The 20091-nt window shown below is 34.1% G+C and overlaps 1 protein-coding gene across 2 annotated transcripts in view; it reads right to left on the reverse strand.

Annotated features, from left to right (window-relative positions):
• Nucleotides 1–7824: 7824 nt before the first annotated feature.
• The window catches only part of LOC145670483 (uncharacterized), a 99328-nt gene continuing 87061 nt past the window's right edge, over nt 7825–20091 (reverse strand). Inside the window, exon 3 of one of the 2 annotated variants that reach the window (XM_081739202.1) lies at nt 7825–8525. In XM_081739202.1, the coding sequence (XP_081595328.1) occupies nt 8289–8525 (237 nt within the window). In that variant the 3' untranslated portion in view covers nt 7825–8288. The remainder of the gene's footprint in view (nt 8526–20091) is intronic. The other variant, XM_081739200.1, reaches the window with a different exon arrangement.

Below are 20091 nucleotides of genomic sequence, written 5' to 3' on the forward strand. Positions count from 1 at the left end.
TTAAATTTACTAAGCCGACCTTCTATTTCAATACTACATTCATAATTCATGTTTAGGTTACATTAGTTTAAGATCACATGGACAGTGCTAAAGCAAATGGTCAAACAAATCTAAGCATGAATTGCTTGATTGTTGTCAAATAGAAGAACTCAGTTCTCAAAACATTCATTCATTCATTTATCTTCTATTCTGTACAAACTTAGAAATAATTTTCCAATAGTATATGGGGCTCTTCATGCTTAAACAGTAGCAAACAAACACCTGTTCTATTTAGTTAGTTATCACAGTTTTGATATGTGTTTGTTATTGTTGCAAACAAGTTCCTTATCATGAAAGGTGGTAACAAGTTTTTCTTAATATTTTAACAAATGTAGAAGGAAAATCAAGAAATAAAGATAGAACCAGTTGCACTGGAATTGCAAACGTGTATATTGAGATAGAAGCTCGATATTGAATTCTATAAACAAAGATTACCGTCTTTCCTCTGCAGGTGTCTTTGCTTTATCTTTCACTACCATAATAAGAAACAAAAAAGACACAACAAGATTGTATTCATAGTGTTTACGCTTTTCTGAGTGCGAGTGCTCTTTCCCTCCCCTCCGTTGTTCATGACGGGGTAGCATACTTAAATCGTGGCTTTTAAGATTTGTTCTTTCTGGAGAAAGAGGAGCTGATGCCATTGCACGGAGCGGCAAATTGCCCAGGAACGGTCCTGAGTGTTAGCTGTCAGCTTTTGGAAGCGAAAGGTAATTTCTTCTGGTTTCTAGGTAGGCCTTGTCATACAGACCATCCACACTCTTCTAACAATATATGGGGCAAGCATAACGTAAAGCTACTTCTGAAATCATTTGTTTCTGGATGTTCTAAAGAATATTATGATACAAGGAATCCAAGTAATTAAAATGAGCAGCCCAAAGTTGGTTTGCAGTTCAGTTGATTTTTCGTGCTTAAGTAATTTTGAGACACAAACATTCTATGGTAGACAAAACTCTTTACTTCAACCAACAAATTTTCACTCGTAATTCAATTACAATTTGCTTTTGCTCATTTCGTTCAATTCAAACAATATTCACCGTATGACTTTACTTTTAGTAGTTAAATTAAAAATTGATTGTCCATTTGGTTGCTTTTCCATTGAAAATTGGTTCGTTGAAACGGCAAAGTGGACATCATGAACATATGAGTGAATCCCATGAGTTTCTAATTAATGAATGATCAATCCTTTCTTTCTTCTTGCATGCAGTATGTAATAAGCAAATACGTTACACACACAATTAATTATGTCAGCGATATATGGTGTTCGTTGGACAAAACACTCCAAACAATAAAGATTCATCTTTAGACTGGTTATCCCTCGTTTTTCATTATCATTTGGTTATGAAACAAACGCCTGATATATATATATACAACCCCTGTATACAAAATCGTCGTGTTGGAATGTATAACTCGTAGGATATGACGTTTCTTTTTAGAATTTCAACAACTCCAGTGTACCTCTCAAAAAATGTAAGAAAGAAATAACAGATTTTTAAAAAAAATATTCAATTAGAACTGGAGAATCTACACAAAATTTGCAATCGATCAGTGAAAACGACATATTTCTAGAGCTTGTAGTTTCCAAAGATACCATTGTCAAAAGGATTGGACACACACATATAAACATCCACAAACATATGAACTTTCCTTGAGCACAAAGACATAAATCTAGAATTTTAATATATAGATCATTAAATGAAAAGTGTTGCTGCCACGCGACAATATACGAGCAACAATAAAACGAATTTAAACTTAACATTTGATTACAATATATTGTAGGCCTATAAATCTATGTAAATAACTATCAACATTTAAGTACAACATGTGCAAAGAGCGTTGAATAAGGTTTGCACAGATGAGTATAATAATGTTATTACTTGCAATATCATGATGAAATTTTAGGTGAACAGGACCGGATTTAGCATGTTGGCGCCCCTAGGCCCAATAATTTTTCCGCCTCCTAGCCTGGTTAAAGTTACTTTCCTAAAAACCTTTATTAAAAAAATATATCAGGCCTATATGTTAATTGCTTAAACACCACTCCACGATGCAATTTTATCATTGCAAGTTTTTTGAGGAATTGACTTGGTTCTGGACTTAACAAAATACCGTTAATGTATTAACAAAAGATTGGTGTATAACTTTGGTTTTGTTCAATTTAGCCATTTGGGCAAATAAATAAAAAAAACTCTGTAATACATTATAAAATAGTTTTAATCTCAGAAACACAGCTTAAATTAAGTATTTTGATAACGTGACACAAACACTCTGTTTTAAAGTAAAACTAGATATTTTGTATGTACAAATAGTAAATTGTACTAGTATAAAAATTATTTGTTCCAATGAACTTCAAAATCAGAATGCTTTATTAGCCTGATTTTTTAAAATCAATTCAAAAATATGTTAAGTTATGGCTATTTATTTTTATTTCTAGATATTTTTTTTATTTTTTTTTCTCTCTGCCGTGCGTCCCCTGGGAGCTTGCGCCCATAGGCCCAGGCCTACCGGGCCTATTGGGAAATCCGGCCCTGTAAGTGAACATACTTTAATCTTTTGGCTACAAGGCAATGTCACTCAATGTTGACTCTATCTGCTGTGATACATCTCGTCCAACATTCTTTCCATGTTTTGAATGTACTTTGCTAAAATTCAAGTGGCTGATTTTTACACCATTATTTCACACAAGAAATAAGGTCCTTGTCACTGTCAAGTGCTTTCCCTCGCAAGTGGGCCTTCAGGCGACCAATCAGGAAGAAATCCGAAGAAGCCAAGTCCAGACTATACAGAGGTGTAGAGACGACTTCTCATCCTATTTTCACGATTTGCTGCTCTGTTGTCATAGCTGTGTGAGGCCTGACATTATAATGCTGGAGTTTGATGAGCTTACTTTGTGGCTCCGGTCTCTTGGTCTGGGAAGCACGTGGTAGCTTATCCAGTGACAACAATAACGCTCCTTGTTAATTGTGGAGCCATGTTCCAAGAACTCTATGAAAATGATACTGCACAGATTTTAAAAAAATCATAATTTTTTCTCCTGATCTGGAAACTTCAGGTTTTTTAAACCACTGCAACCAACGTTGGATATTGGCGCGGTCCAATCTAAACCGAAAGCAACTTCTTATCAATTGATGCGGCCAATTCATCACCAGTTTTGAACAACAATTCCATTCCTGACCACGTAAACATTTCATTCCTACTTCCATCCCATTTCTTCAGCTGGGATCATTCCATTCCTACTTCAGTGTTCATTGTGGTTTACCTGTAAACAGTAATTATTACCATTCTGAGATCAAAGTAATGTTCACTTAAAATTTCATCATCATATTGCGACTAATAAAAATATTGTTTCCATCTGTGCAAAACGTATTGAACGCTCTTTGTATTATAAGACAAATTAGCGTAGATAATTAGTTATTCGTAATTTAATATTTAAGCCCATAAATTTAGTTCATTGCACCGTACAGTCATAGAATGTATTTCAAACCCAAACATTTCGGGCATCGCTTCGTCCAGAGATCTGACAACCCGAGAAGGAAAAAAGGCTTTAATGAAATGTTTGTTTTTCGAGGTCAAACATATACCGATATAGACCTGCTTTGTTTAGCTATCAGCTAGCCTATATTGTTTGTATGTGTAAACATAGCTTTTGGTACTGCTCTTTTGTTGACAAGTAGTATATGGTTCGAAAGTTACATTTTTGGTTACAAACAAATAACAATATGGTTGATTGTAAAGAAATTATAGAGTAATAAATATTTCAAGTTGATTTTCACGCGTATTGAAAAAAAAAAAAAATACAATTCTCACGTTCAATATAATCTTTATAGGTCAGTGAGAAACATACCCGTTATATATCATTTTTCTGTGGAAGCCATTGGAAGAAAATGACAGTGGAAGTAAATACACTATGCCTCATCTGTCCATTGTAGAAAAATGTAATGTATTGAAATGTGAAAAGTGTCAAAGTATTTTGGCTTCTCAGTTTTCTGCTGTCTGCTTCAGGCAATAATTGAAGTAGTCATGTGATCTACTGGAATTTCTCAGAAAACAAGGTTTTCTTGAGACACCTTCCTTTCCATTTCGAGTAATGTCCATATGCAATTTCTTTGCATATTCGATCTACAGTATTTATTTGTTGGAAAATATGAGATAGTGTAAGTTAGAATTTCTGGTAGATATACTATTGACAATTCTCAAGAATCCGCTAGCTTATATTCCTTTTTAAAAAAGAAAAATACTTGGTCTTGTCCTACCTTTCCCTCATTCAATTATTATTTCCCCTTCGTAGTTTTATCAGTGCGTGTTTATGTCCGAAGCATCACATTTCAAGGACTAAGACAACGTGATTCCTGAATAATACAAGTGATTATAAATGATTCATCATACTTGTAATGCGCCGCTAATCTATACCTACACCTCAACGCATTACTTAATATTTGGACAAGGGGAAATTTGGACGCTGGTCTGTACCCTCAGATACTAAAATTAAAATATACATAAAATTAATAATTTTATCGAATCGATAATAGTAAATGAGATAAAATAGTTGACGAATTTAATAAGATTGAAGATTAATTAAAATATCTCCTTTAAGAATTGCTGTCCAGAGTTAAATATATCTGTTAAAGGTAAAAATATGTTTAATGTTAATTATTTATTTGTGGCAGTAGATATGAAAGAAATGAAAATGTGTTAATTTTAAAGTTTAGGTCGAAGAAACTTTTCTCTCCCTGAACCGTTTCTTCCACCGACCAATAACAATGATAATCTAAATTTTAGAATATAAAGTAAATGTTATGTTACAAAATTTTATGTCTGCGAATATATCTATGAAATCCAATACTACAGAAATCCAATATATTTAATAACGAAGTGAAATGGATCTGATTTTATAGAATGTACATCGTGGCGAGAAATATTGTTTTGATATTATTTCTGGAACAAGTTTATTTTAATGGTTCCGAACTAAATACATTGGTATGATCTTGAATATGACAGATGAAGACTCGCGTCTCCGTATAAGTTATTTTCTTATAATTAATTATAGTAATATCGTGTTTGGAATCAACGAACCTGCAGATAAAGAAAAGAATTTTAATAGTATATTTAAAAAATAAGGAAGGAAGGAAGGAAGAAAGGAGAATAGAATGAAGAAATAATAATGATAATATATATATATATATATATATATATATATATATATATATATATATATATATATATATATATATATATATATATATATATATATATATATATATATATATATATATATATATATATATATATATATTGATAATAATGATAATATATATATATTGAATGAATAATGTATTAATTAATATGAAGAAAAATATATAAATGATGAATAAAATAATGTATTAATTAATTGTAGAAAGAACGCGGTGTGCAGAATCCTGTCAAAATCAGAAGACGCAAGGATCATTAAAATATATGTATATATATAATGAAAACCAAATGTACTCGAAATTATTTTACTTAGCTGTCTTTCTAACGCTTCATGTGATATGTATTGAACTTTTATGAAGTATTTATAAATCAGTTTACAATAATCATAGTGCAAGTTTTATTTCAAATATTAAGAAAATTTATTGTAACATATCTATTTTCTATTTCGCCGAGCTACGCTGTGTTTTCATTCCAGATGTTATTTCACATGTTATCCATGAACTTGTTTAATCTTTTGTATCCTCCAGGTATTTTCCCGCAACACAAACTAAATGGGATGGCAACCGCTGCGTGATGGGCCAACGCTTCAGACGTTTCCAACGTTTTGTCAACATTTAAATATTTTTCAACACAAGCTATTGTAGTATAATAATAAAGGAATTCTGCATAACAACAAATTACATCGATGGAAATATAATATATATACCACAACAAGTAGCGAAGTAATAACCAAGTATAGAAAAGATCTAACTCAAGAGAGAGTTGATATATTTGTCCTGTACATACTTAAAAGGGCTGTATTAAAAAAGAGTGTATAATATACAATAACGAATGATACATGAAAATATACAGAAACTGTTCGTTTCATACTTTTACAAATGTTCAATGTGGCATCCTTTCGTCACACAAGATTTAACGGAACGCGTTTCTTTCGAAATACAGGACGGGGCCAAAAAAAAAAGTGGCCTGGAGAACAGAGTTCCAGGATGACCACATGAATGAAAATAACCACAATTTCAGGTGTTCGGACACGTTTCTGAATGTTTTTTTTTTTTCCTTGTTCAAAACAGATCCTTTTGACGTCATTTCCTGACTAATCGTTGCATTGCACTCTTTGCTGGCAGTTTCATAAGTAAACGACTGACCACAGTCTTTCCACGAATTTGTTTTCATGTAACTTTCCACAACGAACACCCTCTGCTGCATTGTGAGTACCATCTTCACCTGTGCACTGCTCAACTCACACTGACACAGCCCGCACTAAGATCTGAACCGGCGGTGTGCGCGTCACGTGATGTGATTTCATGGATACATTCATGTCCAATCGTATCCACTCGTCCGGGACACTTTTATTTGCCTCACCCTGTATTTCGTCAGAAACGATTGGACACCTATGTCCTAATTGTCGATACCACCTCAGAATGCTTTGTTATCCTGGCGACGCAGTTGCAAACCCGTTGTACGAAAAAAAAAAAAAAAAAAACTCCATATTCCGAATTACATAATGCTCTCAGCCACAGAGTCGCCACTTTGGAAACTAGGGTTGTGCTGCTATCTGTCGCCACGATCACGAATATGATAAATTAAACTTTCAAATTCATTCTTTTGTTTCATACAAACGTATTATATCAATAGTTTTCGACATACTTCACTTTGAAACCCGATGAATCATTTATAATCACTCAGCGTAAGATTTCACAGTAGCTATGGTCTGCTGTTTATACATTACAATTTCGAAAGTAAAATTGGTGTTAACAGTGTAGCAATGCTGATTATTAGAATTTTGCAATTGAGGTAAGTAAAATTTTGGAATTTAACGCAAATGATTGTGATTATTAAAATATGTGAACTTACTTAAATTATTGAAGGCAGCGATAGGGTTGTGCATCGTAATGCACCAGGGAGCTTGCCCATGGTATTATTTCAACTTTCATTCATCAAAAGAAATGTTTTTTTTTTTTAAGACGTAGATCTAGATCAAAGTATATAAAATAACAGTTGGCCCCAGTTCGTGTCTAGCATTCTGATTGGCTCCCTGTCCGTGACGTCATGTGGAGGGACTTTTGCCTACCTTGAAACAGTATATCAACTGGCGTAATTGCGTATGGAGTATTTCACTTGTTCTCTTGAACGATACCTCGTGATACCCAAGGATGAGGATCTGCCCACATATATCTTCATCCTATTAACTGAATGAAGCCAAAAGACAGCCTAGCATTGGCACGTCTGATTGGCTACCCACTTTTCCACCATGTATGTTGGCACAAAACATTACGATCTTCATAAGTAAACATGTAGTGTGTCTGTTGTTTATTTTTATTTAAGTCGTTGCTTCAGATTGGAGTGAGAAAAAAATACCCAAAATAACCGTTCACAGGTAGGAAAATCACCAATCACAGGATACGTATGGCTGTGACGTATGGCTTCGCGATTGTGTGATATGGGCAGATCCTCTATTTTATAACATCCTTGGCAATACCTCCAGGTGACGTCACCGACCACAAAGTATTCTGGGAAAAATAAGAGCAGAAAGGTTGAATCGAGAGTCCTCTGGATCTTGCTACCATCATACTTTGAAAAAAAAATCAATAATTTTTTTTCATGTTTCTTTTTAAGAACAAAAAGTTTTATTGAAAAAATTTTCTACAAATACAATACGTTTCGATTTTACACAATAGTAATTACAGTTCAAAGCAGAAAAAAAGTATTCGAACACATATTACCTTTCGTTCGTTTATCTTTCGCAGCAGACTACGATAATAGTAATCTCTCTCTCTCTCAGAGACCCCGATCACTGATTGGCCAGTTAAACCAAGTCGCTTTCGCAAGAGAGATACAGAAAAGGAAAAAAAAAGAACATACAGAAACAGTAAATACTTTACAAATGCAGTTTCTTTTCATTCTTTGTTTGCGGAAGGTTTCAGTGTTATTGTTTCATTAAAAACATCACATTATTATTTTTTAAAAAATATTTTTTTTTGTTTTATTATTAATATTTAACACTTAATATGTTTTGCAGGAGGTGAAGCAAAAGGGTTTATCACAAGCGATCACTTTGTTTGTCAAATGGAGGGCCGCGGTTGTGATTTGTAGCCGCGGGGGAACAATTGATTGGGATTCGCAGTGCTTGGGCTGGTAACATTGCTTGCAGCGGGGCTTTCTACAGGAGATTTGCTCTCTTTGCCTGGAGCAATGGATCGGTAAAATTCGTCGAATTGCAACTTCAGATCCTGCTCGGATTTGCTGGCTGCACCTGCAGTTGGCTCTCCGCTTTCTTCTAGATTCTCTTCGTCCACCTCCTGAAAGAAAACAAACGTATCAAGCTCAAAAACAGAAGCCGGACTTAGACTAATATGCTTATACAGTATTAAAAAATAATAATAATAATAAATAATGGGCATTAAAATCTACGTCGAATATATTCAGTGACATAAAAACTGAAATAAAGTCATAAAAAGTGCTTTTTATGTTTAACGTCTTAAGATCATGTACCGAGGCTAAGAGAGACGGTGATGCTGATGAGATTTATAATAATGGTGGAATGACGAAAGTAGGAGGAAACTCAAGAACCTCAAGAAAACCCACGTGCACAGTGTTTACCCATCCCAAAATCCACATGGCGGAAGGTGGGATGGAACCCGGGGTCTTACGCGCCAGATATAAGCTTTCTGGCACTGAGCCACCGCAGTCCTTAGTGTTTAAATAATCTAGAAACACGCTTAATGGTTGACTGCAGAAGGTGCAGTACTTTTTTTTTTTTTAAAAAAAAGCATGAGGTTTTTTTTTTTCCATGTATATCAAATAAGTACAGTGTATCCGTAAAGTCGCGATATCATTTTATCAATTATGTGCAAATTCTCATTGCTTATCATTAATTAACCTAAAACACCCCTGTTGCAATAATTTTACGACAACAGTGTTGCCAGGGGCCGCGTTTCTGTCAAAAAAAAAAACAATCATTTTACGGACTTGCATTAAATAGTCTTCTTATATGGCAACACTACATCATTCTTGTCACATTTTCGCACCAATGGATAAATGTTGATGTATACTGTACATATACAGAGGAGTTTACCCAGAGGAAATCAGTTTTCTGTAACTGAATATTGATTCTCTTTATTTTTTATTACTTTTTTTTTTTAATTTTACACTTACGGTAATTTCTTTCGTTACTACACAAAAACGTCACAAGTCCCAGCATTGGTCATAATCTGGAAAATACTACATGGAACATGCTTACATTTGCTTTAAGTCTCAAGTCTTTATCATTTTTAGATCAAAAGATATACGCAATCAAACTTTGGGTTGCGCGACTTTACGGACACACTATATTAGTAGTGTTTGCATTAATTTCAAGGAGAAAAATAATTTCGGTTCACAAACAATGTTACAGATCGGATTAAGTCCATAATTCCGGGATCCACTGTATTAACAAAGTCCTGATTTTGAAGTAAATACCAAGAATACGCAATATCTTGGTAGCTCAAGTTCCAACCCGAGCCATCCCGAGCGAAGTAGCTCAAGTGGTAGAGCGTTGGCTTCGCATTCGGGAGGTCGTGGGTTCGAATCCCGCTGCCGACCATCCTGACTGAGGTTTTCCAGGGTTTCCCTCAGTCCTACCAGGCAAATGCCGGGATGGTACCTACTAAACAGGCCCTGGCCGATACCTTCCCAAATCCTTTCCATTGTTATTGTTGTTGTTGGATATCCAGTGTAAAATGGCCTCTGAGCTGTATCTGGTGATTGTTAAATAAATAAATAAATAAATATTTATAATTTAAGCTGTAATATAGACAACGTAGAATAGAAAATGAAAGTAAGGCAAACAAATTGCTTAAAACTAATTGTATTGTTTATTTTCATGCTTTTTTAATACATTTTGCACTGTATTAAATGCATCTATAGTGGGTACGTTATTTATAGATAAATACAAAAATAAAATAAATAATAATTACGTAAGTTACATAGATTAGACTAATAATTATACTTTGCAGTTTAGGAAGATATCATTATTAGAAATACAATCATTACTCGCAGTATATTTAGAAGTCTTTGCACGTTTCTCCAATGTTAAAACAGGTAATGACACTGACAGGGGGACCAGTCAGGATTCTCTGAGGGGGGTGCACCGATAACTACCAGTACATTTGAATTAAATTTGACATTTTAAAAATGCCTTTAGGCATCTGTGATGTGAATGAGGAATTCCTTTGGAAATGCTAAGTGTCTGGTCTCGATGAATTCTTTTCCTTGAACCTTCAGAGAATTGACTTAAAGTATTGAGTTCTGCAAAACTCACTGCTAACTTCTCACTTTAGGTACTGTATATTTACAACGAAGGAGAGGGGTGCACGTGCACCTTTGCACCCCCCCATAAATCCGGCCCTGGACACTGATCAAGTTGCATATGTAAATTTGAACATAGTTCGCAATTCATGTTATTCCCATATCTAGTAAAAGCAGTGTTGTGTTAAATAGATATTTCTGGAGCTTTGTTTTTGACTTTAGCAACACTGTCCTGAGTCTTTACCTCTTTGGGAAACTTGTAGGTTTCTTCCAGGTATTCTAATTTCCTCCCACTTTCTCATTCCACCAAATCTTCCACCATTATACACTTGCTTTAACCATCACTTACCTTAGCATAAAGAAGACATAATCATAGGACGTTAAATTGAAAGATTTTTATTTCGGAAGTTTATTGTAAAGAATAATATACCCGTAGTTACGTAATTTCTCATATAATGTAGTACTATGTTTTATAATAGAAAAAGTTTTGTTTGTTTCTTGTAGCATAATTATGCTGTTCTCCAACTTGGTTCGGACACCCTCTAGGTGTCTCTTTACAAATATAAGTCAATTTAAGAGATACAAGCAGGGTACTGGAAGTATACGAATTTTTTTTTTTTTTAATATTAGTTTATAATGATCTTTTGGCTTATCAATTCCGGTCATTCTTATTATTAGTTTCTATATTGTAAAAATTAATTTGGTTTTCCATGTATTTTCCCAAAAATAAAATGTCATATATTAAATTAGACTTGAATAATCCAAAGTAAATTTTCCTCAGAGTAAATCTTTTAACATGTTTTTAAAAAAATTAAATGCGAAATAAACGTGATTTAACTTTCTCCTAAGCTCATATATATGTTCATCCCAGGAGAGACTTTCATTCACCTAAATTCCTAATAACTTGGATCATTTCTAATCAGTTGGCTAGTCCTTATTTTTCGATCAAAAGATTGAATATATTTTAATCAAAAATTTTCTTGTACGCCTTATATCTGGAGAACTACATATAGTGTAGCTAAGCCCAAACTATCACTTCACTCAGTATGATCTGCTTATTCAGCAGAAAATACGGAAACTCGGTTTAGGGGCCGTTCAAAAATTTTGTGGCCCCTGATCCAAAAACTAATTGTTGCTCAAGATCGCAATATTTTAATCCATTTTTTGGATCATTCCTAAAATTCTTGTTACTTAAGATATTGATAGGCTCTGTATATTTGTTGCGCAAGTAATGAAAGTTGATTACTAGTGATTTTAATGCTTAATTTGAGTTTATTTTCTTGAATCCAGTGAGATAAGCTTAGAAAAGATCTCATTTTGATTAGATTTCGTTTTTGCTATAATATATACATATACATATTTCGCATTGAGGGAATGAGTATAATTATTTACTTTAATAGTATTAGAAAGGTTACATAGTTTTATTTGGACAGGCAATAACAAAATCAATTAACGGTGTAGAAACAATCAATACAACATTGAATCATGGCAGAAATACAATCGCAAGTATATTCGTGGACAATACAAATTTTCATATTTTTTGTACAAATTAATACAAATTGATGTATTGGCGAATAGAACTTAATTCTGCACCATAAAATTTTAACAGTGAAAAAATATAATATACATGTCAAAAGTAAATTTCCAGATTAGTGTTTAGTGTATTGTGATATGTATAATGAAATGTTAGAGAATAGAGATAATGGTGTTCAACTGTATCTGCAATCACATTTGTAAATAAATAAAATAAAATATAAAAAATATATATATACATGTATATAATATACATATATAAAATAACGGTCCTTCTACGAACCTTTGTGGTACTCCACATGACACTGTTTGTTTTCCTGATATGTGGTGTGTAGTTTGGTTTCTTTCTCTGTTAGTGTATATATTTTCTACTTCCTGTCGATTTTCAAGATACAATTTAAACTATTTGAATATAATGATTCTTATTCCATGGTCTTGTAATTTTAAAAGATTTTCGTGTGAGACTAAGTCAAATGCTTTTGAAACATCAATAAAACTACCTATACATTTCTATTTTATGTCTAAACTTTGACGTACAATTTCTAAAAAAAGTATGAAGGATATGTAGGTATGAAGAATAATGAAAAATCAGCTGGAAGGAACGTAAGACTAATTAAAATGTGTCGACAGAACATGGAGAGAAAAGCAATGCCGAAGAGTCTTTAAAAACTGAAGTAAACAGAAAGGAAAAGAAGGGCATTAGATGAGAAGAAAAGGTATCGTTAATGTTGTAATAGAAGGTAGATGGAAAATAAAAGAGAGGGGAAAGTTTTTGATCTAAGTGCACGGCTATTCGATGCGTTAGCAACGCGTTTTTTTATGGTTCATGCCTACGCTTGGAATACGCTGACCATATATTTAAATGTGGTTGGCTAATCACAATGCGCTACAAACGCGAAAGCAATAAAAGCTAGCAGAATATGTCGGGTCGAGCGTATTTGATGCGTTTCGGAACAGTAGACCGCCTCTTGTTTCGGAATCAGTAAAAGCTGTCTAAAGGGAGGGAAAAAGGAAAGACGTGTTACTAGGCAAGTTTTTTTTTTTTTTTTTTGCAAGAAACAGCTGCAAGAAGGATGCTTTATTCAGAGTATTATAAAGTATGTGTGTGTGTGTATAACAACAAAAAAAAATCCACAAAAATACAAGGAAATTCCGAAAAATTAGCTAATCACAGAAAAATCTATGTAACACAATAGAGTTATTTCTCATGATTCGCATGGAAACCTTGACTGGCTCACAGTAAGATTTGTAACTCTGGCGAAAGTAAAATTACCGAGTAGCCACGTAGATCACGTTCGCTTGGGGGAGGTTAACGCATAGAGTAGCCATAGTCTAAGTAATTCGTACATCAGAAACGAGGGTATTAACAGAAAACCATTAAACATGAAACCTTTTAAATGTATTTATTTATTTAACAAACGTCCAGTTACACACTGCGATAACTTTTACTCGCGGAATCTTCAACAACAAACAGCGACAACAATCTGAAAATACGTCGCCAGTCTACATTCGCCGGATAGAACTGAGGAAAAATTTCGGGAAACCTCGAGCGTGGGTTTGAACTCGAAACCGATTGCGAAGAAAAACTCCAACCTTTAACTTACGCTTGCTCTATCAAATTTGCAGGAAAGTGACCTGTCAATTACGAAAGAATATCTAAGATGACGATAATGATCTATTGGTAATTTTTTTCTCTAATGCCTGTGTAGCGCATTACAAAAAGGAGAAGAAGAAGAAGAAATACGTAACGCTGAAAATACTTAATGGCAAATTTTATGTTTTCCTCAGCCTACTTTGTTCATGTTTTGCAGACTTTTCAGACTATTTTTAAAATTACGTTATTATTACAAACATCAAATCGTTTTTCCTCTTTGTAACGTAGAGCTATAAGTACCAAACGTATAAATTTAGCTCTTTCAACAGGGGTTATGAGCTTAAGTTGGTTTCAAATATTTGTTTATGTAGAAGCCATGGGCTCTTGCTCAGCAGAACTTCTTCTTTTCCAGCATCTGTGTGTAAATGCTTTGAAAATCAATAGAGAAAATGAGTGAGTTACGGAAGTAGGTTAAATATTCTTTGCCTTGTATACATATTTATTTCCCCTTTTGACAATAAATTTGTCTAATGGACTCAGAGAGATTCTCAGTACATACCTTTTCTCCTATCCATACTAGTCCCACCACTTCTTCTAGTAGATGTTATAGAACGACTTTCATTTAAGAATCACAAAAAACGTCGGACAGAGGTTCTACCAAGAATAATCGTTTGCCTTAATGTCGTCTGGATTTTATTTAGAAGTCACTTCTTAGGTTCAATTCAGTAGTTTTCTTCATTGAACCCGGCAGTACACTAAAGAATGCGGAATCCAGACAGGGTGGCATGATCAGGACAGAGCAATGTACTCATAGAAAATTCAATGGATCGTTTTTCCCAAGTATGATACTGTTATGCCGGTTAGGCTAAAGGAGACGGTGATGATGAGAGATGAGTGAAATGGTGGAATGAATAAAGTGGGAGGAAACGGGAGAACCCCGAGAAAACCCACGAGTACGGTGTTTGTCCACCACAAAGTCCACACGGCGCGAGCTGGGATCGAACCAGGGACCCCAAGACCCGAAGGTGAACGCTCTACCACTGAGCCACTGCATCCCCAGTATTGTGTTATATTACAATGTATCTGAAGTGGACACGTCATTTATATACAGACTGTCCCAAAAGTAAAGGTGAAAAATGAAACCACAGATTCCTGGCACCAAAACAAACAAACAAAAAAAAAAAAAGTTTATATGACATATAGTCCGGAAGTGGACAGGGGTGGAGCTAGACAGCTTCGAGTGTGGGGTGAAAGGACTTTCCACTTAGGGAAAGGAACTCAACTTACAGAACCGCAATGAAGATGCGTGTGAACAGTTACGAAACACAGCGAGAGTGATGGAATGCATTCGAAACTCACGATTAGTACGTTGCATAGATATGGGAGAACAGCACTTTGAATATCTTCCGTGGGTACGTTTATTGTTAGCACGTATGACCTAGTACTTTGTAGTGCTACTCTGTGTAAGATACTATGTTTGTTACAAACACGTACGTCGTTGTGTATTCTTCCTGTTATTTCATTACACTATACGACTAGTTAGACTTGAGATTATGCAACCATGCTAAGTGATCTGTTTAAATAAATAAGAAACCGTCTGATTTGTTTCAAATGGGTGAGAAAACGTCTGATCAGTTTAAATGAATAAAACTGTAGCTGAATAAAAGTGAATAAATAAAGTTGTTCATATTTGTTGAGCAGGTGATGAAAATTGATTGCTTGTATCTTTTCAATGTTTAATTTAAGCGTATTTTCTTGAATCCAATGAGATAATGTAGAAAGGACCTCTTTTGCACAAACTTCAACATTCTGATTAGTTTTCCCTTTTACTATAGTATTAATGTAATCTGCATAAACGGATAGTTCTGCTTGGTAGGTTGTTAATGTATATAAAAATAATAACGGTCCTAACAAGGATCCTTATGGCATTCCACATGATATTTCTTGTTTTCCCGATATGTGATAGTGGGTAGTTTGCTTTGTTTCTCTGTTACTGTATGTAATTTCTACTACTTGTTGTCGATTTTCCAGATACAATTTAGATGCAATACCTCTTATTCAATAATCTTGAGTAGCTCTGAAAGAAGATTTCTATGTGACACTAAATCAAATGCTTTGGAAAGATCAAGGAAAACACATATATATTTCTCTTTATCTAAATTTTTATGTACGATTTCTAGGAAATTATATATATTGCAGTTTCCGTTGATTTCCGTTTTAAGAAGTTACGTTGCTCATGTGTTATCAGATCATGTTTAAGTAAAACGGATGCTATCCGGACATTCATTGTGGTTTCTAGAATTTTTGAGAAAGTTGAGACGAATGAAATACACTTACAATTTTCAAGCGCTGATTTGTCGCCATTTTTATATATTGGTTTTACTTTTACAATTTTTAATATACTAAGGAATTCTCCACTTGAGAACGACATATTTATGAGGAAACACAGGGGTCAGCAATATATTCAATGCTTTTCTTTACAATACTTAGCGATATGCCATCTACGCCACCGTGCTCGTGGGTTTTCTCGGGGTTCTCCCGTTTCCTCCCACTTTCTTCATTCCACCATTTTCACTCATCTCTCATAATTACCGTCTCCTTTAGCCTAACCGGCATAACCGTGGGACGTAAAACTCAGAGATTTCATTTCATTTTTCATCTACGCCAGCTGATCATTTACTTTTTATTCTCTTTACCACTTTTATTATTTCTGTATTAGTAACTGGATGTAGATACATTGTATTGTTATAAATTTGTGAGAATATTTTCTAAGTGGCAAATGCTGGCACATTATTGTGCATTTATAAGTTGCTGTAATCATTAAATAGGTCAGCTATTGTACGAGGGTCTCTTACTATGTTGCCATTTTTAATTATCTCTAAATCACCGTCAAAATTATGAGTGTTTACATTTAACTCACTCTGCACTAGTTCCCACAACGCCTTTGATGTATTAACTGATTTTTTAATGATTGTGTCATTCTGTAACGTTTTTGATGCTTTCAGAATTCCTTTATATATGTTCTTGTATCTTTTGTAATGTCTCTGTACATAGAGATAGATTTCCTTGTGTTTTAGCCAGAAAATGGGAATGGGAGGAAGCAGTATTATTCTAATGTTTAAACAAACTGTTCAGTGTTTATATATATATATATATATATATATATATATATATATATATATATATATATATATATATATATATACAGGCGCGGATCCTAGGGGGCTATAGGGGCTATAGTCCCTCCCTTGACGCTCAGTACACACTGGATAAAATGGGCTTCAATTCTGCTTTACACTGGATAAAGCTACACACTATAGTTGAACCCCTCCCTTGATCATATCCTGGATCCGCCACTATATATATATATATATATATATATATATATATATAGAGAGAGAGAGAGAGAGAGAGTAGGTGGAGAGATATAACTCTCTTAGGAAACAAATCATACAAGGTAGATGAAAGTAAATTTTTCACTGGATACCACACGTGATCAGCTGAGACATACACAGTATCTTAATACAAGGTGGTATGACGCAATTAGGTAGCAATGTAAATATCTTGGAAATGAGTTATCCAAGATAGATGGCTGCCAAAAAGTATTGGAATTGTTTTAATCCAGCAATGGATCGACAATTGTTGAAAATTGTATATATGCGTTTCTAATATAAATAACCCTTCACCACTACACTCATGTGATTAAGTTCTCATTCTTGATATCTGAGCATTTGAGGAAAGAAATAAACGCTTATATCTTGGTTTTAAGAGATCATGGGCCTTATGCAGAGTCGTTTTGACCTATGATTAGCGTCATACTAAAGACCTGACTACTGTAGGAAATATATGTTAGTCGAACATTTTAGTATGGCATTATTACGCGTCTAAACGACTTTGCACAAGGCCCTATATGTTTAACTTTGTAGCTGTAAGAATTTGTAAAAGCAAAGACAGTTAAACTAAAATTTGCTGTTATGTCTGGATATAACAAGCGGTTCTGCGATCACGAAATATTTTAACAACCAGTTCACAGGTTCTAGCGAACCGGTTAAATATTATCACTCGTTTTCGCCTTATTAAGGTGGATCATTACCCGGAAGTTAGTACATATTTTAGCTCATTCCCTTAACTATTGCGCAATTAAACGTTACACATTATAAATATTGTACTATAAGATAGAGTATTGTTTCAGCTACAGCACAAGACACTGATTCATTTGGTTGTGTCTCCTGATATCGAAAAATGTAACAAATAAAAGAAAATATTTGATTCGTTTTACAATGAGCACACAAGATGGCACTTGCTGTTAGATCTTACTAAAAGTTCTCAATTTTATGAAATGTTTATTTGTATATGTTAAGTATTTTAAAGTAACAATCTTATCACGAAATAGATATATTGTTTGACCGTTTCTCGTGTTGTGTTTCATATTTTATTTAAATATTAATTTACATTTAAGGAAATAGATTTTGAGACGTAACTTGCGCAGAACGTCATAATGTGCTGTTGCCAAATTTGTAAGTTTACTGTAGTAGTCACAATAAGAAAATTCCTTGATTCTAGTGTTGCAGTTCGAGAAGAGGAATCGCTGTAAGGGTCGAAAAATAATTTCTCCAGTAAGTATCTAAGCAGAATTCCATGATTACTCCCTTTGTTATCTTTCATCAGTAAACACTCGACACTATCTGGCAATGCCGCACTATTCAAGCAGCGTTTAGCATAGCACCGAGAACACCTAGTGATCCACCTTAAGAAGTTTTTTTTTTTTTTTTACTTGCTATTCTGATCCCTTGTGTTACCCAGGGTTTTGATTGTTTTGGTGAAGTTACACATTTTACAACAGGGAATGCTAGATTGAAATAGAATGTTATGGTATCAATGAAGCAACTGAATTATTATTATTATTATTATTATTATTATTATTATTATTATTATTATTATTATTATTATTTATATCGTTGTATTCAGCTGCTATATGAACCAGGGTAACATTGAAGTTTTATTTAATAGACAAAAATAAAAACATGATAAATTTTAGTCTTACTACAACGATAAAAATCCGTTCTCCGGACAGCGGTATATTGTACAAATATACGGAATCCTCTTGCTTACTACAGAAATCAGTATGGAGCATACGTTATCCATTTCCTACATACTCACTGCCCTTAGATGTTACATCATGCCGTTGCAGGATGTTTGACATCTAACAGTTTTCCGTATATCACATGCATATACTTATGTTACATTCCTCAACTATGTGTTATATACGTACATTTGTATGTGATATCCTGACTGCCTATATTGTTTCATACAGAAAGTACGCCTAGATGGAACACTTATACGGAGAGAATTATAAAACATGCGTTTTCAATATACGTCTGCTGTACGTTAAGTCCAAAAACTACAGGAATTACGCATGTAATCTACCTTTTTAAGTACGCAACTTACAATTCTTTTTCTCAATGTAACTATGCTGCACGTATAAAGTGTAGGAAATCTTAAAGAACAGTTATGTACCTTTATTTATCGACAGATATCAAATCTAAAACGGTAAGATATAACGAGAAGTGTTTTTTTTTTAATCGATTCAGGGTCCCAAGAATAGATTCAAACTTTTGTCTTAATCCTCTGTTCAAATCTGGAGTAATAGAAGTTTACATTTTCTGTTTTAACAATATAGAACAGAAAGGTGATAGACAGCGAGAGCCAGTATTTTGAAATCGATTGAGAATGAAAAAAAAAATCTACCAGTGGCGTAACTACGGAGCAAAACGGGGCTTGTGCCCCGGGCGCCAGAGTGTGAGGGCGCAAAATTGGTCAAACGTTTGGGGGAGCGTTTTGGTTTGGTTGGTCAGAGGGCGCTAAGTTGAGTTCTTGCCCCGGGCGAGAACTAGCGTATTTACGTCGATGGATTCTACGTCCCTTACCTCTACTACTAAAACCGGAAGTGATAAAAATCTACTACCACTTCCAGTTTCAATATGAATTAAAAAAAACATTACGCCATATAAAACCAAACTTCCTCACGTGGTGTACATGTTACACTATTACTTCTTACTTCCGAGGATGTTTATAAGTAAAAGTTCAATATAACTACCTACGTAGATACAACTTTGTTTATCTACTTTTTCCTTATTTAATTAAGATAATGACGCTCCATTATTCTATGTACTTCATGATACAATATCCGGATGTAATGTTGAGTCTGCTGTTTGAATCAGATAAAATTAGAAAAGAGAGGAAACTCAGGCAGGTGCTTAAAAGATGCTTGAGATGTTTTTTGCTGTCAGGATATGCACACACAAAAGATTTATGGAGCATATTTTTAGGTATCCTCAATATAGGCTCTCTTGAAATAACTTTATTGTTTGGCAATTTCTACCGTATGCCACATTTGATCTTATCGATACAATCCAAGTCGATCATAGTCTTTCATTGCAATAGAGTATGGT

Source organism: Thermobia domestica, chromosome 14 (genome assembly GCF_964235325.1).
Source record: "Thermobia domestica chromosome 14, izTheDome1.hap1.1, whole genome shotgun sequence".
Lineage (NCBI taxonomy): Eukaryota > Metazoa > Arthropoda > Insecta > Zygentoma > Lepismatidae > Thermobia > Thermobia domestica.